Here is a 26,953-nt window from a genome sequence, read left to right on the forward strand (position 1 = left end):
ATTTTGTATATGGAAATGTTGAGAGGATGATGAGAAAAGGCTTTGGTGGGTAAGCTGATCATCTTGGCCAAGACAGGCCAGGTCTGGCAGCTTTCCCCAGCTCGGTAAAAAACTCAAAATTTCCTAGCTTCCAGCAACCAAGGTGATGTTGATAGTTGAGTTAAATCCATGCCTTGGTCAAAGAGGAAGCTTTTGCTTGCCTGTTAAATATTTTACACTTCCAGAATCTTATCTATGCTCACCTTTCTCACTAATAACTCCAAATGCACAGGAACAAGCTTGATTGTCAGGTGCCCTGCTTCTCCCCATTGCCTCCACACATGATGTCATCTTCCCCCCCAGCCAAACACTACAAGTTGTTCCTTTACCCAGTTCAGCAGAGCAACCCATGTGCTGTATGTTTATGTTTGGATAAATTTGGTAGGTTTTGATTTCTACATAGTAGGGTCAAGTCACACATGTGAGAGGGGTTTTCTTGACATTAGTCTCCATGTCACTGGACATTTTAACTGCTTGTGATTTCACATGGGGAAGAAGAGAGATCTTGATCCAATTGAACTGACTTTATAAGAGCTGATACTGAGTATCTGGGGTAAGGGTACAACAAAATATCTTTCTTTATTCTTAACCTGGATACCTGCAAAATAGTTCTTTTGGTATTGCTGCTACTTGTTCATAGCGCCATAACTTTATTGGGGAAATAGCTGTGAAGTTGCAGAAAACCAGTATCAGCCATCAGATAATGAAGGAAGATATTTTCAAGGTACAGGGCTTTAGCATAGTTGCTGCCTGTATATTTATGTGCTGTATCTGGATGGCCTTTGTCTGATGGTTCCTGAACAGGTATATTTGCATCTATTAGCACCATTTGTAAATCACCTTGGTATTCACCACCTGCCTGAAGGGTGTTAGATAAACATGAGATCTCTGTCAAAATGTAGTCATTGGAGTAAAAGGCTAGGGTTTGCTGGGGAGTGGTTTTGTCATTGTCATTGATTTGGCCAGTAATTTGACCATTAATTGGAAAGGAGGAATTAAAAATGATAGAATTTAATCAGCATTGAAATAAAACCAGTTGACAGCAGCTGTGTGACAATCATGTGATTTGGGGAAATGGGCTTAAAGCCAATGAGGCAGTCACAGTGCAAAGAAAGTCCTTTATTTTTGTTTTCTCTCTAAAATAACTTTGTTACTTTCTAAAATGTCTGCTTCGGATTGATTTATCCCCTGATAATAGTCTTAAGTTGTTCAGTTTGTCTTCTGTAAAGATACACACTAGTTGTAATAACAAACAAACAGTGTTCCTGTCACTCATATTGGGAGCTGCTGTACATCATGGGGGAGCAGGAATAAAAGGTCTGGGCTGTGTTGCTCTGGGGGCTCTCAATGTTTGCCAGGGAAATGGTGGGGTAGGCTTTGCCTCTTCATGAGGGACTACAGGGCAGGCTTGTGGAGGATATTTAGTGAGTGCTAGCAAAGTGGATCTTAAGCTGCCAAGGATAGGGTGTGTTTTTTCTTTTCTGCTTTCACTGGGATTTTTGTGTGTGAAACGTGTGAGAAATCCCACCTGAGCAGAACTGAAGTGGAAATGGCCTCATGTCTGTAGTAAGGGATGCAGAGAATATCTGTTTGATTTTTGAGATCGACATCCCTTTCCCCTTTATGAGATCTGTATGGTTTCTGGTATATTGTCATCTCTTTCATGAGGAAAAACGTTTTCCCATATGAAGGAGATAGACAATGCCTTTGGTAACATTTCTGCCCTTGTTTCTTGCTGATGGTAGTGATGAGCACGGTGAGCATTGCCCATTGTTGCACCCACCACAGGGCTTCTGACCCTGAGTTTGTGTTTGCCCAGGAAGGTTCAGACATGGTGTGGGAATCTGGAAGGTAAGAGCAAGTCTTACAACAAAAGAGCAAGTCTTGAGAAATGCCAAACTGTTCTGTACCAATAAGGTACAGGTTTGTTTAGGATTACTGATCAAGAACAGAATAAAATTTACCCACACCTGGGTGAAGAGCAATGAGGATGCTCTACTATAAAAGTGGTCTCAGGGACAGGGATTTTAATCCTATTGTGTGGGTGGAAAGTGTAAGGGATTGGGTAATTTGGGATTATCTGCAGAGTCACCTTACTTTAATGTCAGTGTACCTTAAATGGATCCACATACTCATTTCCTTCATGCAGCTGGGCATTGCTTAGTTTGTTGTGGCTCTGCAGACCAGACAGTACCTAAAATGCTCCCAGTTTAACATCTGATGCGGGGGCTGAAACAGAAAGCTGTATTAGGAGAAAGCAGGATTGATGGTTCTTTTACCAAATGAACTTTGTGGAAAGAGTCAATTGCTGGATGTTTCACGAGAGCCATGACCTGAGCCTTTGTAGTAAATTTTAAAACAGAATACTGTTACACACTTACTTGCAGGGGGAAAACAACTTGAGACTGAAACAGGAAAAAAAAAAATACAAGGCTGCTGGTTTTATCAACTTTACTGAGCAAAGTTTAGTGGTAGGGTGCTAGAAAGGTACAAATAACCAGTTCTGACTGGGTTTGCTGATGTGACACCACAGAGAATGGGTCAGTTGTGCACTCATCCATTTTTTAGTGGCTTGAATGTTGTTGAATGTGCTACTTTACAGTAGCAAACTCCCTGGTCACTCTTTGGAGAGTTCCCACCTTGCTGGTCCAGACTGTCTGTAGTCAGGTGGACACCTTACAGAGCAAACAGGGGCCAGGAGGTTTAGTATACAGCATTAGCTTTGAAGAAAACCCTTATTTTTCTGCTTCAGAGTTTTGCATCAAGTCACACTCCCTCCTCTCACATTTTCTTCCTTGCCATCTCCCACTCCTCTTCCAGGTTTCTTATCATCACTGTACAGGCTAGCAGCTTCTTTCAGCCTTGCAGCTAAACAGGGTTTTGCTACAGGAAAAAAAAAAAGTACCCATACCAAAAAGAAGAAAACCAAGTCCCACAACACCCAACCCAAACCCTAGGTCTTGTCCTGATGCTTGTCTCGGTACAACCAAGGCAGCTCAGTGGGCAGGAGACGGCTGAATGGCTGGAAATCACAGCTATCTGAAGTCTGTGGAGGGGCCATGTGTGCAGCTGCATCTAAAATTTTTATCACCACCACTGCAGGTGAAAGGCTTTCATTCGGCTGTGCTGGTCCAGCAAAGTCTATTTTATTTATGTGCTTCCAAGCCCTTAAAACTTCTTTTAGGGTACATCAGTAGGGAGTTAATAGAAACTTTGAAATAGGAAAAATGCCTGTGGGTTAAGCAAAAACCCAGTTGACCAACTTGAGCATAAAGCTGGTACTTAGTTGGTAGGTCATTTGCTGCGGGGGAGAGTGGAAGGTGGACTGCTGCACCACAGATAGCATTTCCTAGTGGGAAAGAAGTTGTAAACACAATTAGCAGATCTTAATTTAGGAAGCAGTGTATGTTTTATTTTCCTTGTGTTTGTATATTCTTGCGGAAAATGCTTCCAAGTCTTGCTGCAGTTGTTGTCCTGCACGTTTATTTGTACCTAAGAACTGGAGTAGCACCTATAGAGGCCACTATAAAAATAATCACATTTGGGCAGAGTGAAAACATTCAAGGGTTTATTCTCCGTATCTTCCTTATGAAAGCCCAGCAAACAAAAAATGCCTTCACAGAGAAGTTTGAGTGGGTTTAATATTTCTTCCATTCAAGTTCTTTTCAAGAGAAGCAGGGTTTGGGCTGTGGTGGGTTTTTTTGTTTTTTAAAATGTTAAAATTTATTTTATTATTATTATTTTACTTACTTTTATTTTTAAAAAAAACATACCCATACTTTCTCAAAGACTAAAATGTCTTAAGCACCAACACACTGCTCTACCTTGTTTCTAATAAATGGGATTATAAGAGATTTAATTCTGCGAGAATTTCTATGTGTTTCAGGAGGTGACTTTTTGCAGCTTGTTAGCTTGAGCTGTACCTGACCCTCTCCTCTGGTTCCCATCCTTCTGCTCTGTGTTTTCCCTCAGTGGCAATACCTGAGTGTCTCGGGAATCTTGGATCAGGTGGGATGGGGGAGTGAGAACGTGGGTCTGAAATAAAAACCCAACTTGAAGACTGCATAGTTAGAAGCAAATTGTATTGATTTCTTTCTGCAGGTCTGATGGTTTTGAACGCCACTTGCTGTGCAGCTTTAAAGCTCTTCCTGCCATATGTGCAGTCAATAAATGCCAGCAATGTGGCCAGCACTGCTCAGGAGTTGATGTAGTTGTGCCTTGGAGCACCTCTGTGACTTGAAATACACTGCAACCCACAGGGCTTGAAAGTTAAGCAGGTGTTTGGGTGGACTGGAGACTATAGGCACTGTGAAAGCTACTGTCTAAACACAAATGTTGTCCTTTTTAGCCTTCTGTTTCTTCCCAGTTTCATCAGTCTCTTTCTGGTTTTTTCCAAGCTAAGTGATTTTTTTTTGGCATGGTGAACGCACTGTGCGTAGTAAGAACCTTGACTTGAAATGTAGTATAAATAGAGAGGGAAAGTCTGTTCTGATTGCCATGGTGCACAAAGTACAAACACAACTAGAACTTTGGAAAGCCAGCTAGATTGTTATACTGTTACTTATTTTAAATATTGTTTTTAGAGGATGTTGAAATTCTAAGTGATATTAAATGGGAGAATTTGAATCTTGGGGCTGTCACTTTGTAGGCTTCTGTTACTGCCCTCTGGTTATTACAAGGAGAAACTCTTCTGCCAAGATGCCTAATTCTTGAACAGCATCTCCACAGGTAGGAGACAGATAAGATTTGTTTCAGTATCTCATTTTCTTTCTTCCCATCCCAGTTTTGGCAGTTGCTTCTTTGCATAGTCATTTTATATAGTTTTTTGGCTGATACACAGATAATCCTGATTCTTCTTTTTCCCCCCTTTCTTTTATTTCCTCCTTCCCTCCCCAACCCCCTTTTACATCCCTTGTAGGTCTAGAGAACTAGCTTGTTTACTGCTAATAGTGTGGTTGTTGCCAAGAAATCCTGACTCCTGGTGCATTATTGTGGGGCTGTGACGCAGGGCAGGATCACGTTCCAGATCTGGGTCTTGTTTATTTTGGATCCTTCTCGTGCTGTGGAGCAGCAACTAGTACTTGACTTCTCACACTACTCCATCAGCTCCATCTTCTGTGTCCTGGGATCCTGCCACCTCCTTGCGTGTGCCTGCCCGGTCTGCTCGCCTTGTGCTTGAACCCCCAGGGAGAGGAGGGATGAGAAGAGAGCTGAGGGATTCCTCATCATTAAAAAGCTTTACTGAGAGGCTGGCTGGTCCTTTTGTATTAGAAACCATGACTGGAGGGTTATTTTTTGTTGTGGTTTGGGTTTGTTGTGGGTTGTTTTTTTTTTTTTTTTTGTAGTTGTTAGAATTGCCTTTTTAAGAAAGGAGAAACTGGTCTAGGGATTGGTGATGTTACCTGAGGTTTGCAGATTCAGATCTCCACTGCATCTCATCCAAGCTCATTTATTATTTTACAATTTAATGTTGAGGTATTTCTCTCACCTTTTTTTTTTTTTCTTTCTTTCTTTCCTTCTTTCTCTCCCCACCTATTTTTTTTCTCTGCATATTGCTTGCCCTGTGCAACAGATGTGAAGCTCTGATCCCACTTCCATTGAAGTCAATAGCCAAATTCCTATCGACTTCACTGACAGCGAGAGCGAGCCCCTGTCTAGGGAGTGAGGATTAGAGCTAAGTAGGAGTAAGTAAAGTACAATAAAATCAGAATATCCTACTTACTGCTTAATGCCATGAATTCTGTTTTGAAGAATTTCTGTTTTGAGTCCCATGGCTTTTTATGTTGGTGAATGCCAAGAGCTGAATTCATGGGGGTGGGGAAAAGGAGGAGCTGACAAGTGTAAAAGGGTTTTGGTTTCTAGAGTTAGGAGGGACATTGGTAGAAAGGAATGAAAAACAATCCATGATTCCTCCATGACCCTGCAGTAAAAGGACTTCAGCTGATGGATGAGGGGCTTGGTTTGGCAGACAGGCTGCACTGGATCCACTTTTGACCGTGTCAACCAAGTGTCACTGTCTAAATCTGGAATGCTGTTGTGTATTATGGGAATATAAATAAACCCAAAAAAAGGCTCAGGAAGGGGAAAATGGTTGGACAGAATCTTAAAATAAAAAATTTCTATCTATAAAAAAAAAGGTCGCCCCTTTCCTGTCCCCTTCTAAACACATGGCTAAAATAAAAATAATGCAAAACCAAACCAAACAAGAAACCCCAATGCCCCAAACCCCCAAACAAACGAAAAAAAAAAAAAAAAGCAAACACCCTAACAAGCTGAGAGAGGGGAAATGTGGTTACTTTCTAGATGTTTTCTTGCAGACCAACCTTCCCAAAGGCACCCAGGTCTGTTCCCGGGGGGCTGCTGGTGACATTTGGCAGAAGCTGCCTTGTCTCCAGACTGCCCCTTCCTCAGCATCCTCTGTGCCTGTGTGGGGATGTGGGAGCTGCCTGTCCCTGGGGACATGCCATGGCTGTGGGTGTCCCCACCTGCCTGGGGTGTGTTGCCATGTGAGGGGGTGTGTGGACTTGGTCCCTGCAGATAGCAGCACAGCCTTTATCACCACTGCCTCTTAGGGCCCCACAAGGAAGAAGAAGCTGTTATCCGGGCAGGGCAATATCACCTGTGCTTTACAAGCAGGAAGGCTGAGGTGAAGGGTTTATTTTTGTGTGACTCATTCAGGATGGCTCAGGAGCCTATGGTGGATGTGGAAATTCAATCTCTTGCAGAGCCCCGACGCTGTGTTTTCTCTCCCCATCCTGCAAAGCATGAGGTGCTGGCTGGGGATGCTTTTCTCCTTAGGGATGTGCTTCTGGCAGGCATCTGCTGTCTCTCTGGGCAGCATGCAAGGTGTGGCTTTGTGTCAGAAGAGGTGATGGAGGGGCTGCTGATTTTAGTGAGCAATCCAAAACTGCCAGAAAATGCAGTGACAGAGAGACAAGCCCCATTTCTGGGGTTGTGAAGCAGGGCAAAGATGGCACGTGGATTTTGCTGTACCTCTTCCTTCTATCCCCACTCTGCTAGGATGCTTTCTTTGCTCGCTTTTCCTTTCTTTTTCCCTTCGCTCTCTCTTTTTGGCCAGGATTTTAACATATATCACAGGCTGGTAGGCTAAGAGCCTGGGACTTCCCCTCACCACACTCAAAGTCTTTGATCTTTTGCTTTGGAGGTAACATCAAAAGAATGGCTGAGAAAGACAGCCAGCGCTGTGAAGTTCAACGTTCAAGTTAATAGCTTGACTGAAGGTTGTGCTGCATTGCTGGAGCTGGAGTAAACAGAGGCGAGCACACGCATTTCCCTGGAAATGGACCCTGGTGCTGCAGGAGGCCTTCATTTGCATTTGCAATTAATCTAGGCCCTACTGAAGGGCAAGCTTCTCCTTTTATTTTGTTACTTTTTTTTTTTTTTTTTTAATTTCTCCTGCATGGGCGGGAGAAGCGGGATGGTTGGTGCAGGGAGCTGCTTGAGTCAGTGGTCCTGATGGCTGGCAGTGGCCACATTTGTACCCTTGCAGCCCTGTCCTGCAGCTTGCCTGTGCCTTATCATTTCTGTATTTTTTTTTCTATTGTCAAAATTATTAAGCTGAGGTCTGTTGGCAAACAATGACTTTCCCCCTTATAATAACAATAATAATAATAGTAATAGTAATAATAATAATAATAATAATTAAAAAATCATTAACTGCTCTCTGCCCAAGTGTACAATGAATAGTGTGGACTTCCCCATGCCACAGACTCTTTTGAATTCCCTTCCCTCTTCTGTTTGAAATGCTGCTGATCTGTGTCAGTGAAGAGCTGCTCCATCCATTTTTCCATTGCCATTTTCTGCTATTTTGGTGGCCTCTGTTCTGTGTATGTGTGGAGGTTTTGAAGGTTTGGTTTTTTTTTTTTCTTTCTTTCTTTTTTGTTTTTCTGTTTTTCCTCAATGCACTGCAAATAAGGTGAGGAATTCTGTCTGATTTTGCATGATGCTGTGCAGCCAGTCCCCTTTCTGCATGGTTTGGGGTATGAGGTGGAAGTTACTAGGCAGCACAGGTTAGTCACAAGTAGTTAATTTGGGGTTGGTGGTAATGCTGATGGAGTCAGAGTTTCTGATGGGCAAAACACTGAGGACTCCAGCAACTTCACTAAGTTGATTGGCACTTGTGGATGAACTGGCCTGATATTTACAAGTTTAAAGTCTGCAGTGTATTTTAGTGTGTATGTATGTGGAATGATTGATGTGAGTGTTAAACTCCATAGTAAAATGAAACTGAAGGGCTACATTTGTTTTCAAATGCATTTGTATGATAGAGATGCACCAAGGATACCTTTAGTCCCCAGGCAGAAACATATTCTTCCTCATTCTGGAAGAAAATAAGAGATTCTGAGAAGGAGGAAAATTAATGGCCTTAATAAACTCAGAGAGGAGGTTTAAAATAACTTCAACTATACGATTGTAACTTTGTCCTATACGATTCCAACTTCTGTAAATTTACTTACAAAGTTAAGAAAAAAAAATATTAGTCACTGTATTTTTGCAAATCTTTGACCTTCTGAGCAGAGCTTTGCTGTGAGCCTTAAATCACTTGCCAGTGCAAGGGATGGGACTCACAAAGGAGCAAAGCCCATCAGGCACTCAAGTCCTTATGGCTTCTTGGAAAAATCCTAACTTGAATAGTTTACCCTGTGGACTGAATTAACTGCTCTGAAGTATGTGGGAGTTTAGGACATCTGTGCCCTCTCGAGGAAATGTGGAATGCTCCAGGGAGTAATGACCCTACTGGATGAGACCACAGGGCTCTTTTTGCAGGAAAGTGAGACGTGTTCATTTTTGAGCCAATTATCATTTAAGCCAATTATCATTCAGAAGTGAGGGCAAAACATCCAGCCCCACAGAATAACAGCCTGAACCAGGTCTTGCAGGAGCTGCCACTCTTTTCCTGGTCCAGTGGCAGAGGTTGTGGATGACTGCATTGATGCATTGAGGTCCTGCATTTTTCCTTATTTCCATATTCAGGAAGCAGGAGGAGAAAAAAATTATTCTGATTAAACCTAAACCCAGTCAGAGGAATTTTTCTGCAATAGTTGAGCTACCCCTTATAGCTGTCACTGCAAATGTCCCTGGGAGGGCTCACCCAAGGAGGTGGGAGGGGAAGGCAGTTTGGGTTCCCTCTGCCCTTCAGGTATATGACCTATAGACAACAACCTATTTGCAATATGTTGCAAGTCCCCACATTGCTTATGGAGGGAGGGACTGAAAAAAAAAATTATCAGTAGGTTAGCAGCTATCCTATCATCCCATGTTGCTTAATAAGCCTGATGTTACCTGTGAGAAGTAAACTCCTTAGTGGGAGCAGCGAGCACTGTAGTGACCTTTTGTGTGCAGGTCTGTTGAGATGGAAGGTCCCTCCTGAGGTTAACGGGTTAGCTGTGTGGCATGCAGAAACACTGACTTTGACTTATTGTCTGTCCTGCACAAATACTCCTCAGTCTATTAATGCTCCCAAAAATATCTTTAGAAACATGTTTTGGTTTTTTTTCTCCCTCTCTGATTCTACCTACGACAAATTTGACTTGGAAATAGAACAGGAATGCTGTGTCGTGATTTTTAAAATAAATAAGCTATTGCTATGAAAGGGAGCTCATTGATCCTTACTTGCTTCATTTTTAATTAACCCTTACATGCAGTCATCCTACCTCGTTTTTAAAAACAAAAACACCTCTCAAAACCCCACCAGACAGCTAACACGGTTTGTTGTGTCCCTCCTGCTCCAGTCTCTTCCACCTCAAGAACTTATAAAATATATGTGTCCACAATAAGATTATAAAATGTTGTAAGATTGGAGCCTTTGCTTTCCCGGCTGTTCAGTAAATAGGTTGGTGTCTCTTGGATGTGCCCTGAGGCTCTGAAACCTGAGGCCTGCCCACATCTTGAGTTCTACTTTCCTCCTTGCAAAGTGCCTCTGGCTAGTGGAGCTGTCGATGCAGCCCCTTCCACCCCCCCCCGACCTGCTAAGAAAAAAGCCTTTTTTTTTTTTTTTTTAAAAAAAAAGACAACTGTAATAAACCTCGAATACCTACTATTTTTTTACCAGTTGCAGGTAAGGCTGAAACCTAAAATATTTATTTGACACTTGAGGGTCCAGGACGCTTAGAGTAGGTGTATAGAAGCTTGGGTGCTGCTGGTTTGTCCATGGTTCTCCCAGTAGGCTCATGGGGGGCTGATGTGTGCCCCCAGTCTTTGCCCAAGCTGCTGCAGGGATCTCCCTGTTCCCTCGGGGTCCATCTCACTGCCCCAGTGTCTGGGTTGTGCCCTTGGCTTTCAGAGAGCAACCCCTAAGCAAGTGCTTTTTTTCCTATGTTGTCTCCTGGGTGGTCCAGGGCTGGGCTGTCATCTCCTAGAGCCTCTCCCCAGGGATTCCTGCCCTCTCTTCCTGCACAGGCTTGTTGCAGCCTCAGCTCTCACCCTCCTGCAAAAGCAAAGTGTGAGCTGGTGCCCATCTCCCAGGATTTAGTACTAAACAGGATGCCCTGTGCTGGTTTCTGGAGGGTGAACTGTTCTTCATCCCCTTTTTATTTTCTCATGGGGATGCTCTGTGTTACAGGTCATCGAAGCTGAGTGGGGGCCATCAGTGAGGTGTTTGCTGCAGAAAAGCATCCCTCACCTCCAAAAAAAAACCAAACCTCTTCAGCAACCACAAGTATTTGCTGGGTGGGGCAGAGTCCCTCCAGGACATGAGCTATCACAGAGCTGCTGATACCCTTCTCCCTGGGACAGAGGACTCCTCCTAGCCAGCATTTCTATATAGACTTTTTAAAATTAATTTTTTTTTTCTCCTGCCTCTCTTCCCCCTATGCTTCCAGAGCAAAAATGCAGGGTCATGCATATTGTATGTGCAGAACATAGAAAGTTTTTTTTCTTTTTCCCGTAGATAATGGAACAGTGTGTGATTTCAGTGTTTAAAAAAGTGGGGTTTACTTTTTTTTTTTCCCACCCAGTTCATTAAAACCAAACGGATTGTTTTGTGTTAGCTTATTGTTCTGTTTGACTTCTGTTTCTTGTTCCTTGAGCTCAGGGAGTAGATATGCCAGTACAGTTGCTCTGACTGAAGAAAATTGCCCTCTCTAAATTAAGAAAGAAGAACTTCTATCCAAAACTTTCAGTAATATATGGTGTAAATCTTTTCCCCTAAAATATGCTAATTCAACAGAAGTTGCTTGAATTTAATGCATAACCTACCTTTACTTGAAAATTCAAAATGCCTTTCAAGTGCCACATCATTATTTCAACTTCACAGGAATTGGACTTATTTTCACTGGAGTACCTTTTTAATCAAGAATATAATTCACAGTGGTCTCAATTCTGGACCATATTTGCTGCCACATCTTGTCTATCTGCACCTCCTTTAAGAAAGAAAGAAAAAAAAGAAAAAAAAAACCACGCAAACATTTTGTTTGTTCCTGAGGAAAAGTTTATGTGGCTGATGATTCAACTAAGAATATTTTAAAAATACTTCATTTAAATACCATAAATGCATATTACATTGTCTTAGCCATGCTGGAGGAAACCAGAAAATAAATATGAAGGGTGGCTGCCCAGGAACAAGAGGTGACAGCACAGATTTAGTTGAATACTTCATTTGTTTGGTTTTGCTTTCATCCCAAATGATTCACTTAGTCCTCTGCCTAAATATAATTCTTCCTACTTAACCAGGAGTCATCTTTGCCTCTGGCCAGACAGGGTGTCTTTTCCATGGGTATTTGAGGCAAACCTTCATCTTGTCCTCTTCTGATGGACAATTGAGACATCCAGCTTGCTTTTGGAAGGAAAATGGATGCAAGCAGTCTTGCTGGCCCCACAGACTAACGCCTTTGGAGAAGCAAATAGGAGGATTATTGATAGGGGAAACAACTGGTGCTGAGTCCTGGGAGGGAGTGTTTCTTTCCCAGCTCTCTAGGAGGGATTTGGAAAGAGTCGTAATCCTGGGTTAGGAGTAATTTGTTACAGCAAGATGATACTTGAGTGGCAGGAGGATTCTGGCAGAGGCAGCAAGAGGGTTTTATTCAGAGGAGTAGCTGGTCTTGCAGAAGGTCAGCCTGACCCAAATCCTACCCCAGCCCACAAGTTTTGTTTCTCAGCCAGCACAATTAGCTGAGGGGACTCTCGACCTCTTTTACATCTTTCAAAGACATCTCCATGCATCTGAGCTATAAGATAACGGTGAGGAATGTGGACCAGGATATGATGCAGTGGAAGGGTTTGGTTTTTTTTCCTTGTTGTTTTTTCTTTTTTTCTTTTTTTCTTTTTTTTTTTCTTCCCCCAAAGCAGGCCTTCTGAAAAACAAAATAACCTCAACAGCAACCTTCCCAGTTTCTCCTAGCAGGTCAGAATATTGCTGGCTTCAATGTTATCTCTAGGACATTTTCCTGAGGTTGCCTTTAGGTTACATTTTTGAGTGACCTTTTTGAGTTTGTTTTAAAAAAACAAAAAACATAGACAAAAGTTACCAGCCCTGGGGAGAGAGAATTTTGCAAGTCCTTGGTTTTCACGAGGGCCTGAAACCGGTGGAACCATCTATTCTGCAGTAACCCCTTGCTGCATTGAAGACCCAATGGCACTTGGAAACCACAAAGGAGGTGACAGGAAATTCAGTATGAAATTTGCTGGGTTTACTAGAGTTGCCCAGAATTGCTACATCAACAGGAATTTTTGTGGTAGTGATTCAAGTCATGAGTTTCACTTACCCAACAGCAGGAGAAAAGATGACTCTTTCAGTAAAACCCTGCTAGGTGACATTACAGTAAGAAGCAAACAGCTAAATTCTTCTGTAGCACCTTTATGCCAGGATACCACTCATGTTCACAGGTACTTAGCAGGATTTTAGATGAGAATTTGTGTCAAAGAGTGAAGAAAAAACAAACCCAACCCAGGTAATCTGAGAGGTCCCTTTGAAGGGGGATACATCACACCAGGCATCCTTCTTCTGTCTTGCCCTTGTCTGATGTCTGCTGGTTTCTGATAGCTGGAGGTGTGGAATCAACCCTCTTTTGGCTCAGATTTTGTAAACTGTGGCTTCCTAACTGGCATGGCTCCTCACAGAAAGTGTGTGACAAACCACTGCTACTTGGTCTGGTGGAAATATGGCATGGTGCTGCCTTGCTGAGGGCCACTGCTGTGCTGCCAGCCTGCCCTGCAGCTGGCCCTGGCCCTCCTCCTTCTCCTTCTCCATCCCTCTGCCCTGAAAGAAGCCAAATCAGACTTGGTTTTTATTCCTACAAATAGAAAACACTTGAGAGAACAGACTCGGCAGCTATCCATCTCTGATGATAGTAACAGATGAGGAAGGCAGGTAGGACTCATGCAGAACAGAGGTACACAAAGATAAGCCTCTATCTGTCTGTATTTTTATCTCAGACACATACACACAGTGGAAAATGGTGCCAGTTCTGTAGCCATTTTGCATCCTGGCCACGTGGAGATGACTTTCCTGATGGCCATTACCACCAGGGTATGGAAGGTGTCTGCTTAATGTTTTTGTAATTAGGAAGCATGTTAACTCCTGCTCCAGACTGCAGGTGGTGGAAGGGGAAGGGTGGTGAGGGGAAGATGGGGAGGCAGTTCTGGAGAGACTCTTTTACTTCCCATGCCACCACTGTCCTGTGCCACAGATCCATGCAGTGGAGAGAGAAGGGAGCAGGACAAAGCAGACATGTTCTGCAATATGAAAGCAGAACCAGGCTGGTTGACCACTGAGCTCTGTTGTTTTGCTTTGCTTTGTTTTATTCGGAATTTTTTTGTGTTTTCTTAATTTTTTTTTTTAAGGTAGTTGAAAAGCTTAAAGTTATGGCACCTCATTTACAAATGGAGTTATGCTCTTAACAGAGTTGGAAAGATTTAAGGGAGGCAAGGTTTCCCTGGAGCAGCCTTTCTGATACAATGGAGGTAGTTCAGTGCTGTGATCTCTGTCTCTAACGTGCTGTCAGATATTTTTACTGTCTTTATTTAATGGGGAGGAAAGGAATTATATTTTATAGACCATAAAATGCATTCTTGGACTTTGTGCAAACACTAGTTACCAATCATTCTCTCTCTCTGGGAGACTGCCAGGAAGAGGAATTAAACATGGGTCTGTACATAAGTTGTTTGGTGAGTCTTGGAGGCTGCCTTAGCTTTGCTGAGTCTAAACAAGTTGCATCTACAGAATGACTTTGCTGAGATTTCATGACCCATTCTTTTTCTAATGGAAATTCTATGCTTGAATGGAACAAAACAGTTTTCAGAGAAAATCTTAAGGAAAGTGTTTTAAAGAGTAAGAACTTTTTTCTTTGCTGGTTTAAAGTAAGTAGATGAAATATTTGTTCTTGTTCCTTGACTGAAATTATGCCTTTATTTGTGCCTGTCTTTTGGAACTATGCTTTGTAGACATCCGAATAGTACTCAGCCAGCTTGCTGATTTGTGCTGTGAGAGCTGTGGAGGCTTTTCAAATTAAACGTGAAAAAATTAATGGTGCTTTCCCAAGCTCCACCCAGGATCAAGAAACACTGCTTGCAGTTGTTTTTCTGAGATACCATGTGAACTACAGAAAGTAATGTTGTGCTTCTGTGTCACATGAACAGTCTTCCTCTTGTATAGCTGAAAAATGATTTTCTGATTAGCCTCCTTCACGCTCAGTATCAATATCCTAGAACTCAACTGGAGGCTACAAACCTCACATTAATTAGAAGGAAAAAAAAACTGGTTTACTTAAGTGTTTCAGTAGAACTGATGGCAAGAATGCCTTTTATCTGTGTCAGAATGAACAAATAATTATCTGAATTTGCTTGAACTTTCATAGGCAATAATTTTGGGGAAGCTTCTGGTTGTTCTCTTCAGCTCTCTCTCATGGCAACCTCCTCTGTGTCCTTATCTCTGTGTATAGAAAAATAGTTTGAGTGATGTGTGGCAGTAGTAGAGGAATGGTAGCTGTTATACTGCATCTCATCTGGGATATGGGAGAAGAGCTGTGTGCACTGGGAGGGCATGGAGCTCAGTGCTTAGGTCAGGAAAAAGCAACTGATGTGGTGCTTTGGGGATGTTCCTCCATCTACACTGAGTCTGACTGCTCACCCAGGAGAGAGTTGCAACTGTTGAGGTGTCTGTGGGGCTCAAACTATTTCTCTGTGCCTTGTTCTACACCAAAGCAGGCATCCTCTTTGCCTGTTGCCTTTAGCTTGTTCTATACCTTTAGTGAGGCACTTCCAGATCGCAGGATTTCTGCTTTCAGGTATTCCCCCTTTGAGATTATCTTGAACTGATTAATCACTAACATGTCTCTGTAACTTCCAGGCTGTGGAGAACTCTTTTCTTTTTTTTTTTTTTAATGCCCTAGCAGCAGTTTAGCACTGTGACAAAGAAACAGACAAAATATTAAAATAGGCGACTCAAGGCCCCCACTTCAGGGACTCGCGTATTAAAGGATGAAGACAAGGTCATTCAAGTTCTCAATAATGGGGAAATTCAAGGCAGTAGAAGTGTCTTGTTCAGGAATATATATCACAAGATGGTTTGGCTGATATCAGTGTTGGTGAATAAATGGCATTTTAAATTTGGAAGAGGACTTAATGCCATATGCACATTTGTCTGCAGGTACTCACCAGTTCCTTTTTGCAGTGTTCCAGTAGATTAAGAAATTATGTTTGTTTGTTTTTAAAGTAGAGAGATACGATAAATACTTCTGTGTTTTAGAATGCCATGATTTGTTTTCTTGAATGCTGTGAGGAAGTCTTTTTTGTGGAAAGGATCAATCTGATTGAATGAGCCTTGTTGCTCATTTTGAGCAACTCCCTTGTGCCTTGTCATGGTACATTACATATTCTGTAGAAGGGCTGAACATTGTGGGTGGTGTCTATTACTTCTCATACAAAAAATTCCAAACATTGTGGATCTGCAAGAAATAGACTCATTTAAAATTCCTTCAGCAATCTCCTTCAGTTATTTAAAATAAAGCCTTCAGAATTTGGTCTACAAACAAGGTGGTAACTGAAGACCAAAAATATGGGGCTGAGGTAAATTAAGGGATAGAGCAGAAGGTAAGGGTCCACTTTACAATCCTTAGAGGCCTTCCCTTCTGACTTAAGTGAGAACACTAGGAGCCTGCAGACCTTTCTGTGTAGGTACCAAGATGGGAATGTTCCAGTTTTATTGCCCACAGAGAGCAATTACAGTCTCAGTAAGCTCCATCTTCACTCATATCTCCTTCCCCACAAATCTCAGCCCTCCCCTCATCATCACACTCTCTTGTGCTACTACTGGATTATATATGGTTAAAATTTGTCAGGATGCCCCCTCCCAGAAGACCTACTAACTTAACACTGGAGAAACTCCTGAGCCTCAAAGATGATGTCCAGGTGCCTACCTCCATGTGCATCCTTCTGCAGCGCTGATCAAGAGAAAGACTAGCAGCAAAACTAGGACCAGGGATATTTCCACTTGCATGGTGTGTTGAGATCCAGGGAGAAAAGCAGACTGTGAAGGTGGAGATGTGTTGCCATAGTTAGAGGATGAGGTATTTTGGAGGCCTGTGGCATCAAGCTTATTCCTGGAGTTCTGTTCCTGCTGTTTCAGTTCCTGGGAGCTAATAAGCACCAGCTGCAGGAAACATGAGCTGGAAAGTGTTGTGCAGCTTCCCTCTCTTTAAAAATATGACTGCTTAAAAAAATGGCATTTATGTATTTATATGCTGTGGGACATCAGTCTTAGTGTTTCCAGCAGTGAAAACAATAACGTGACAAGGGAGTGGGTCTAGGTTGGACACTGGTGCAGGAAACACCTGTGAGCTCTGTGCCATCCCTTCCATCATGGCTGTACTGCTGTGAGTCCAGCCCTGGTGTGGAGGGTGGCTGCTGGCTGTGAGTAAGACTTTCCACCATACTCCTCTAGTCTTGGATGAGAATTTTAGCTCCTTTTGACTAACTCTGCTACAAATTATTGGGAAAGATGTTTGTTTGCCCAGCTGATGCCCAGGAAGGCAGCTGCTGTGGGTTGTGTTTAGAGGTGGGTGGGTGTGCAGAGCTGATTTCAGTGGGTCTGTCTTTGGGAGACCTGATTGCAGAAGAGAGGTGTGGATGTGTGATGCTCATAGGAGTGGAGAGTAGATTTTTTTTTTTTTAAATTCCCATTCTACCGAGAAAATCTGGGCTGTTCAAATTATTTGCCTTTTCCCTTGTGCTGACAATTTAACAGCCTTTTTGAAAGCTTTGGTTTCTCTCAAGTACACTCACCCCATACGTGTTTTAATTTTTCTGCAGAGGCCTGGAGCTTGACAATTATTTTGCTTAAGCTCTCTGAGACTTGCCATAAAACCTTCTTTTTTTAAAAAACACACACACACACATGCTAATGATCCCCATCAGATCATATTGTTAAACAGGGAATAAAATACTTAGGCTAAGATGACATTATTTTAAAAAATGTTAAAAGCAGGCCAGCAGAGCTTATTTCAGCAGTCTTGCTCTGAAATAATTTTCACAGATTTGTTAAGAGTTAATTTGTTGAAAAGTTCAATGTTTGTACAGGCAAGTCCTAATTTCCACACTGAGACACAGAAGCAGAAGAGTGAGCGTGTGTCCAGCATTTGCAGAAGCAGGATGGTGAGAACTTCCCTCTCTCCAGCCCTTCCCCCCTGCCCCGGTGCAGGAATGTAAAAGCAGTGTCAGAAGGCTGGGAAAGTCGGCTTTGGATTCCTTGCAAATCAGAGGAACTGTCTGGCTCAAATCTGCATTTAGGGCCGAGAAAAGAGGATTTCCTGCTATTTAGTTTCTCAAGGAAGGAAAGGATTTACCTCTACACTGTAACAGGACTTAATTTTTCTCCTCTTTAATAAGACTATCACAGCATAGGGCAGCAGTAGTAAACCTGCAAAAGCAGTTGTGCCTCTCCCCCCTCTTCCTTCATCCTCCTCGTGCAGCAATGCAGCTCTCCCTTGCTCAAGCATCCCTCTATCCCAATTCCCAGCCCTGGCCATGGCTTGGCATCTCCTTCCACATGGTGAAAGAGAGAGTTGTGGAGGGGGTGGCTGCTGCGACGTCGCTCCCTCGGACGGCTGCCTCGCTCGGCCCACCATCTGGATCCAGTTAGCTCGCTCGGCAGTAGGGCTGAGTCTCATTTCCTCCAACCAGTAATGTTATATAGGCAGTGATCCTGTTCTGCCCTAACATAATTGAAAATTATGTGTATTGTAGACTTGCAGCGCTGAAATGTAGACTTGTAAAAATCTGTGGCTCAGGTAGCCTGTGGAGATTGAATTTGGCACACAATGAAGCTTTTATGTAAAGTAAGAATTATAAGCCACCACATCAATATTGTGTTACAGGCATGACAATTCTTGGATGAAGAGGCCTTGAGTCAGGCTCGTCACCTTAAACAATGCTAATATTTCATATTTTATCAACAGGGCTGGCATTTTGAAGCCAGAAAACTGAACTTTATTTTTTCTTTTGCAAACATCCTGCTGTTGAAGCTGTGGGTTTGTAAGCTTGACATAGGCATTGGCTCTGGGCTCTGGCCCTTTCTGTTTATCTGGCAGACAGAACATCTCGCCCTTGGCGGGGCTGGGATGCTGCACTGGAGCCAGGCCACTTGGTAAAGCTGGTGGAAGTTGTTTTATGTACCCTTGTGCATTACTGCTTTCCATAGGGGCTGCATTTTGGTTTATTTTTTTATTTTCTTCCCTGGTGGTGGAAGTAGAAGCTAACTGTGTGTGTGCATGTGTGCAAAACTGGGCCCTCTGGGTCTGGACCATTCCTGCTGGGCTCCATGTACATGTCCAAGGAGAGAACCAGCTTTGCTGCATTTTAGCCTTTGCACTCTAAGACTTCTTGAATTTTCTTTGGAAGGGTCAAGTTAGAGAAGGACTTCAGTAGAGTCCAAACTAAAGTTTTTGAAAACAGAAAAACAAAGCAACAGTAAAATCTTCTGAAACTTTCAGCTTGCACTTGAACTGCTGATCCTGGTGTGGGAGCATCTGTACTGAAAGTACAGGCTCTTGTGAGATCAAGGTCAAACAGCAACAACTGTACCTTCTTGCTCTGTTTCTTCTAAGGAAATTTATTGCCTGTAAAAAGCAGCAGAACTGACAGTCCTGAAGGCTTCATAATCCTGCAATCCGTACAGACTGGATGGGGTCTGATGCAGGCTTGCTCAGGCTGCCCAGTCAGTGCTTCTCAGCCCTCTCTTGGGGCAGTCTCTGAGAAGCCCACAGGTTTTTTAGGACAGCTGCTGACCTGAGCTCTTTTATGGGTTCTCATGGTTGTAGGAATATTCCAGGGTTGCTCATGACCAAGGAGTGGTCATGGAAAAATGAGGGTGGTTGGTTTATTTTGGTGGGTAAAAGTCTAGTGGCTGTTTCCTGAAATGCCACCAGTTGAGCTGTCAGTTTCTTCCAAGTGCTTTATGTGTGGTAGCAGTAGCTTCTTACTCACTCTGAAATGGTTGCACAGATTTGTATACCATGAGGCACATGTCCTTTGAGGATGTTTTCCTTGGAAGAAGGGAAAAATAGTTCACTGGTTTCAAAGCCTGGGGAATCTGATAACAGCTGCAACCCATCAGGAACCCTTCTGCAAATTCATATGCCCCCTTATGTGGCAGTGTTACAGTCGCTGTATAAGACAACTGATGGTCTTCTAAAACTGCATCTGTTGACTTATTTAATAGTGCCATCCACAAATCTGAAATGTATCAGATTTCCCCTCAAGTTAAAAAGCTCTCACGTGGCTTAGGTTTTGGGTTAATTTTCTGTGCACTTGGGTTGCATTTTTTAAGCACTTTTTGGAAACCACAAAGGGTTAGAAAGTTAATTTAACATCATCTCAACTTTAGAATTTATGTTGTGGTCACCTATATTGAAGATGAGGGATCTGATACAAGAGACCAAGTATCTGGAGACATACAAACAAGTTGTAAGAGTTGGAAATGTTGCTTACAGTAGACTAGTTCTGGTTTGTTTGGGTTTTATTTCTTGTTTTTAAGAAGTGCTGAAACATTCTGGTCCACATTGCACAAATCCCAAATGTGAGGATGAATAAAACCAAGACTTCTTGGAACTTGAGGAACTTGTATAGGGCACAAATCCAGAGTATGGGTTTGTTTATTTGCATTCCAGTAGCTCAGAAATCTCAGGCCCTCCAAGCGATGGGAATTGGTAATGCATCCTCCTGCTGATGTCTGCTTTTGGTCACCTCGGTGCCCAGGGTCTTGCAGCAAACAGGACTTGCATGCTAGCAAATGTTTTGCATACATGAGCAAATGTGACAGTGATGTGCTGAAAGCATGGAACCAGATGTCCTTCCTTCCTTCATGGACATTTAGATGCAACTTCCGTTGTCCGCCTGGGATGACTCTCCTTCCAGATTACTCTTTCAAAAAAAAATAAGAAAAAAAATAAAAATTCTAGGAATAGATATGTTAGGTCAACTAGAGTCTAGTGCTAAATAGGATCTTCTGCAGTGGCCTGGTCTATGTGTACAGCTGCTTTTCTTAGTTCTGGGAGGGCCCTAAAGGTATGTGGCAGTACTCATTTCTTCCAGCATGATGCAGGGCTTTGAGAGATCACACATTAACCAGTGTTAATGCACCAGTGTGCACAGCACAGCACCACATGGGGAGAAAAGCCTGGGCTGAAATTGTATGTAGATGCACTGTGCAGAGGAGTACTTGGGATAATGAACTTATCTGTGGGGCTGTTTTTGTCAGAATGGGGCACTTCTGATGGATGCATCAGTCTTGGTACCAGCTCTAGACTTTGCCTGTTTGGTGGAAGCCTTAAGCTCCACTGTGTGGTCCATCTGAGGTGCACAGCTCCCCAGTGAATTTAGTGAGAAGACATGCATGCCCCAGAGCAGGAGGTTCGGTTGATATTTGATGCTGGTTAAATCTATGGGAATGTTCTGCTGCTTCATGAAATGTAGTTAAAACTTTTTTTTTTTTCCCCTTCAAAACCCTCCCCCTCTTATGCTGCAGCCTCACTGCCTGTGTGTATTCAGTCTATCTGCTAAATGACATAAAGAAGTTGTAGCTATCCCCCATGCCTGGCCAGCACATCTGAGCCTGAGTGGAACTTGCTAATTTTGGCCTTGCAATTGACTAAGTTTACATGGTGCAAGTTCCTTAAGGGTGCTCTAACAGAAGAATTCCTCCTGGTGATAATGATTAAGAAGAAAATAATCCATGGTATTTTCCAGAAATGGTGAAAAGTAGAGAATATAAAGTCTAAGACCCAGAAGTCTTGGGTCTTTTTGGGTAGACCTCTGTCTTTAGCACTTGTAGAGTGCTGGGCATCTGAAGCGTTTTGTTGAAACGCATTTGTTGAAAGAAGTCAGGCAGATGACCCATTAAATAATGAGATCATGTTCTTAACACAAAATACTACATGCTTTTGGTCTCCTGAGACTGATAACCCACCTTTCCCTCCCTTGTCCCATCCTCTCCGTGGTTTTTGGTATTTTGCTCTGGATGGATTTCATTCTTCTTCTAGATTTGCTATGATTAATAAAATCAATGTAATACTGTCTTTGCAATTTATGATGTTTTCTTATCCCTGAATAGTAATCTGATGGTATAAGCTGTTAGTGTTCTGCACAGACTTTGTCTCCACAAACATGCAAAGTTGTCTTAATTTTTGTTTCAGTTCCTTGCATAAGTTTTAATTTATATCTTTTTATCCATGTTACCTAAAATTTGGGTTTTTTTGTTTGTTCGGTTGGTTTTTGGTTTTGTTTGTTTTGTTTCTTTTCTGAACTCATTTTTCTTTCCCCATTTTTGTTTCCTCCATCCAGTATCTGCAGATGAAATGGCCACTGCTTGATGTTCAGGCAGGGAGCCTTCAGAGTAGACAAGCCCTCAAGGATGCTAGGTCTCCATCTCCAGCACACATTGTTGTAAGTAAACACAGAAAGATGTTTTTCTTTTGTGTTTCTTTTTGGTTTTTTTTTCCTTTGTTATTTTTTTTAAAAAAAAGACATTTGACATTAATGGCATTTGTTGTCATCAGTTTTCTTTTACACAAACCAAAAGAGAAATGCTTCAAACCAAACAAAACCAATAATGAGCTCATGGTAAAAGAAGGGAATACATTTGGTATTGCTGGGCTGCTTATGAAATTATCATTCATGTGCCTTGTAGGAGAGCAGAGAGTTGGAAATGCTCTACATTTGCAAACTGCAAAATTACTTTAGTGGCAGTAAAGTCTGATCAGACTGGTTTAGATGTCTGATAATGTTGAACTGAAGAGGATGAAGAGACACTTTTGGTAAATGTTAAAAAAAATTAAAAAGCCTATTTTACAGCCTTAAAAGAAAAAAAAATTTGTTCTTATTGCGAAATCGTGAAAGAAAGTTTGTCAGAGTTGGTCAGTATTTTACCTGGGTGAAAGCTCAACAGAGCACATGTTCCTTTGTGTTGTGACAATTCCTCATTTACCGTAAAAAGTGTTACCAGATGTGAACTGCTTGCTCGCAAAATATAAAGTATATGCTTCTCTTTATAATAAGTAAAATTGCTTTAAAAATTTTTTAAAAATTAAATTATTGGTTAATTTTTTCTTATTTCTATTGTAAAAAAAATGTTTGATTTCAAATGTTCAGTTCAAATTTGTCTGGCAAGTTTATCTCTGGATAAGGTGGCATGTAGTGGCTTAGATTAGAATATATCTTCTGAAAGACTTTATGATAAAGCTTTTTTTTTATTTTTTATTTTTAAATTAAAAAAAAATCACAAAACAAGCTACTTCTTTATGACCAATGGATAGCACAGGGAATCCCAGGAAAAGAAACATAGCTTGTTCTGCTGGGTTTTCTTTGGGTTTTGTTTTTTTCTTTTTTGTAATACAGTCTAAAGTTGATGTAGCCAGTAGATCTAAGGTACCATTTGTTTTGTTAGAAATCTAAAATCATACTACAGTTTCTTGATGAGGCTTCTTATTCCACTGTTGTCTCTTTAATTTGAAGTTGCAGCCCTTTGTTGTGTCTTTTTTTATTATTTATTTAAAACAAAAAATAGTTTCCTGTCTTCTAGAGTCTGTCACTTCTAAACCAGCCCTCAGTGCAGCAGTGAGCAATGGGCACAGGGCTGCTATTTGCTAGTCAACACCTACTGCTGGTTGTTCACTTTTTCAGAATGACTTTGCTGTTCCTTCCCACCCGCTTGGGCCAGCACTGGATAAAGAGATCAGAAAAGATGTCTGGCTGCTTGTTTAGAAATCTACAGCCATCAAAACCTTCCATCATCTTATTCTCAATAAGAAAAAACAAAGTAACTTCCTTATTTTTATTCCTTTTTAACTGCTTTGCCCAAGTATCTGTACTGGGGGATGGCAGTGTTCCTAGGCTCTGGGGCAAGCTGGGCTTGCAGGAGAGGTGATGGTGAGGGAGCAGGAGGTTTCTTGTGGCTGGGTGTAATGTGGGTGGCTTTGTGGGAGATAACCTGCACTTCACAGTGCTGAGCATCCTCTGTCCCTGAAGCCTCCTGTGTTCATGAGAACATGCACTTGCCCACTTGCCTTTAAAAGCCCAAGCAGCTCATTGTGTCAAGGAGCTGGTTGGGCTCCTGGCTTTCCCAACCCTGTCCAGCTCCTTCACCTGGGTGTGGGTGAGAGGGAGGCAAGTGGATAACACAAAAAAACCCAAACCCCTGATGAAAAATCATGATAATTTTGGAAAATAAAGAAAAACCTGTTTCCAGGGAGGCTGAAGTTGATCTGCCTTGTGTTTTGCCCATTTATGGGGTTCTTACAGGTCTCTTTAAAAGCTGTCTCTCTCTGCTATTCAATAAAAAGCATATTTACCATAGCAACCACTTAGGTGGTGAGGAACATATACTACCTCCGAGATGGAGGCCACCTTCCAAAAGAGCCACAGCTGGCATTTGTAATATGATCTTTTGTGCTACTTACAATATTGAAGGAGGGAGTGAGTGAGGGGGGGGGAGCAGTGGGGTTTTTGGGAAGGGAGGCGTGTGCTGCAAGGTTTAATGTTTATTTCTAGCAGCAAACTGTTTTGCCTTGTTCTGCTAAAATAAATAAATAAGGTGCAGCTTTTTCCACCCATTTTCCTGGCATCCACCCCAGGCTACATTCTTTCTGTGGAGCAAAAATGGTCTTATATTTTGGTAAATAAGGTTAGGCTAAGTGGTGGCATTTGGGGGAGATGTAGCGGCTGCCGGTACCAGTTGGCCTGGGATGTGTCAGACTTCTCTGGTGTCCCTTTTTGTCCTTGTTGTGCCTGCCCACAGCACCTGGACCTAGCCTTTCTTACACCCAGTTCTGTATACACGAAAAAGGGATTAATCTTTTTATGGAACAATTAGGGGTATTTCATGGCCATGCTGATGTTTCAGTGCAAGCGCAATGTGTAGTGCATAGGCATAGAAACTGGTTCTCCACCCATCTTGCTGTGTCTTGTCTACTTGCCAGTTTTTCATCTTGAGATCAGTTGTGTTGCCCTGAATCTATAGGAAAATGCTAACACCTGCAAATCATTTCTTATCTGTCCCCTATCTCTGAAATAAAGATTTGAGGCTAATCTTCATAGCTGGATTAAAAAGAGAGGAAAGTGGAGGGAGGGGGCTGTTTTTCCTTTTTTCTTTTTCTTTCTTTTTTTTCTTTTTTTTTTTTCTTTTTTTTTCCTTCTTCCTTTTCCCTTTCCTTTTCCTTTTTAATGTTCTTGCTTCTCAGTCTTTGGCTCTCATTGCCATGAGCTCCATGTCAGGGCTGCAGCCCTTATGCCCAGCTTCAGTGAAGCTTCCTTTGGCTTCAGCATGGTTTTTTAGCTTAATGACTCAGGGCTACAGAACGTGGCCGTCTGCAATATCTTTAGTAAAGTCTGTACTATTTGTCAGCCATCCTCCTTTCAGATTTGTTTAAGAACATTAAGTTAAGACTACAAGAATTGAAGCAAAAGACCAGCATGAATAATTTGGCTGGATTGCCCCCAGTGCTGAGGGCTGGGTTAATGCTGCTTTTCATGGTGCTCAAGAGAGTCTCCAAGGCCCATAATGAGAAACAGAATATTAAACTGAAATTATGTTCAGCATGTCTTGAGGAAGGTACAGCATGAGGCTCCATTTAAGACCAATGCATTTATTTGCATTTAGGTGCTTCACTCATCTTATAAGACTTGCATCTTGCTCAGGCAGAGTCATGCTGCTTATCTGTGTCCAAGGTGAAAGAAAACTGTGGGAAAAATTGTTTTAATAGGATGTTATTAAGCTTGCTAGGTCAAAATTTTGAATTCAGCTTGTGGATAGTACTATTATGAGGCTATTTTTTTAATTTTTATTTTTTTAATGGTTTTTATGGTTATTTCCTCCCTTTATTCTGACCTTCAATTTCACTTTGTAAATCAGTTTTAGCAGGAAGGTTTTGGGTGTAAAGCCGACCCCAGCTGGGTGCCTTGCATGCTTCTTAAAGCAGGCAGGGTGCTAATTGTCCTGAAATGCCATATTCAACATGCACCTGACCTGCTCCACGCATGTGCACCAGGTGGTGCTAAGGTGAGATTTAGGTTCCCTAAGAGTGGGATCCTCATATGGGAATTTTGTGGTGCAGCATGGACAGGTGAGTGAAAACTAGTATTGTACGTCTGCTCAGGGGATCTCCAAAACTTGCTACTAGAGAAAACAAGCCCCTTTAAAACAGTTTCTATGTATGCATGCATTTCTACAACTTTAGGCAAAAGCCAGTGCAGTTCTTCTCTGTTCTCTTCTAAGTAAATATTCTGATTCAATCACACCATACTCTGGGCAGGAGTATGGGTAAAAGACCAGTCCCAGGGTCCTGTCTCCTGCTATCTCAGCTGTACAGAGATTTGCTTTTAGCTTCCTTTGTACCAGGCAAAAATGTTCTGAACCCAAAATGGTAGTGGTTTGATACAGTATATTTCTTACAAAATAGTTAAAGGTTGAAAAAATTCCTGCATTTTCTTCTGCAGGGAGGCCTTTTGAAGTAAATGTAATGTTACCTTGGGGGAGGACTTCTAGTACTATTTGGCCTGGGTTTTCTAATATGTAATGAACACAGCCATAAAGTAAACTGAATCCCCAAGAACAAAGAATCACTGTGTGGTAGTGTATCTAATTTTTTTTTTTTTTTTTTTTTTTTTTTTTTTTTTTTTTTTTCCCTTAAGGAAGTAAAAATGTGTTTTCAAAACATAATATGACAAGCAGCAAAAACTGAAGGCAAAACCATCTGAAATGTCTCTTTCACATGCATGGACAGTGAGTATCTGGGGCCGCTGGGCAGTTTGGAGGGATCAGGAGTTGTTTCCCAGAGCGGTTGGAGCTGAAGCTGCGCAGTCTGCCCTGCCTGCTCCCTGGTTCCTCTGTCTCATGTGGTTTACACTTACGTACTTTGAAAGAAAAGACAAATACCAACAAGTAATCATGAGGTTTGTCTTAGTTTTAAAAATTTGCTTATAGTGTCCCTCACACAGACAAGAAGTGGGGTTGTTCCAGATGTACACACAGTCCTGTGTGTATGAGGCTGTCTGGAACATCTTGCAACTTCCACTCTCAGTGCCCCAAGAGGGCTTTTAAAGCTCTTGCTTTGTTTGACTTCTATATTTTGTTATAGAGAGTCTGCTAATCCTCTGCAGTCTCTCGAGATGTTATTGGATTTTAGGTCTTGTGTGCCCATCATGGGGCACCCTCTTCCCTGGGGAGCTGCAGACTGTGTTGAGAGTTGCAGGAAAATGGTGGTGTTGTAGGTGGAAGGAGTTGGGTATCATTCATGTCAATGCCTGGTATTAAAAGAGGCACATGTGTGGGGTGGAAAAGAGAGAGCTAGGTATCTGAGCTGTACTGGTACCCTACCAGTCCCTGATGGCAGACAGGTCATGCCTTTATGTATGGACCTGGCATACAGATCTCTGAAACTCATGCTGCAGAAATATCCAAGCAGACTTA

General features: G+C 42.1%; 1 protein-coding gene across 22 annotated transcripts in view; it reads left to right on the forward strand.

The window, feature by feature from the left end:
* TCF7L2 (transcription factor 7 like 2) overlaps positions 1 to 26,953 on the forward strand; it is a 178,803-nt gene that overhangs the window by 42,279 nt on the left and 109,571 nt on the right. For all 22 annotated transcript variants that reach the window (XM_030452959.1, XM_030452957.1, XM_030452958.1 and 19 more), the window contains one exon: positions 21,832 to 21,933. In XM_030452959.1, coding sequence (XP_030308819.1) covers positions 21,832 to 21,933 — 102 coding nt within the window. The remainder of the gene's footprint in view (positions 1 to 21,831; positions 21,934 to 26,953) is intronic.

The sequence above is a fragment of the Calypte anna genome, chromosome 6 (genome assembly GCF_003957555.1).
Source record: "Calypte anna isolate BGI_N300 chromosome 6, bCalAnn1_v1.p, whole genome shotgun sequence".
Lineage (NCBI taxonomy): Eukaryota > Metazoa > Chordata > Aves > Apodiformes > Trochilidae > Calypte > Calypte anna.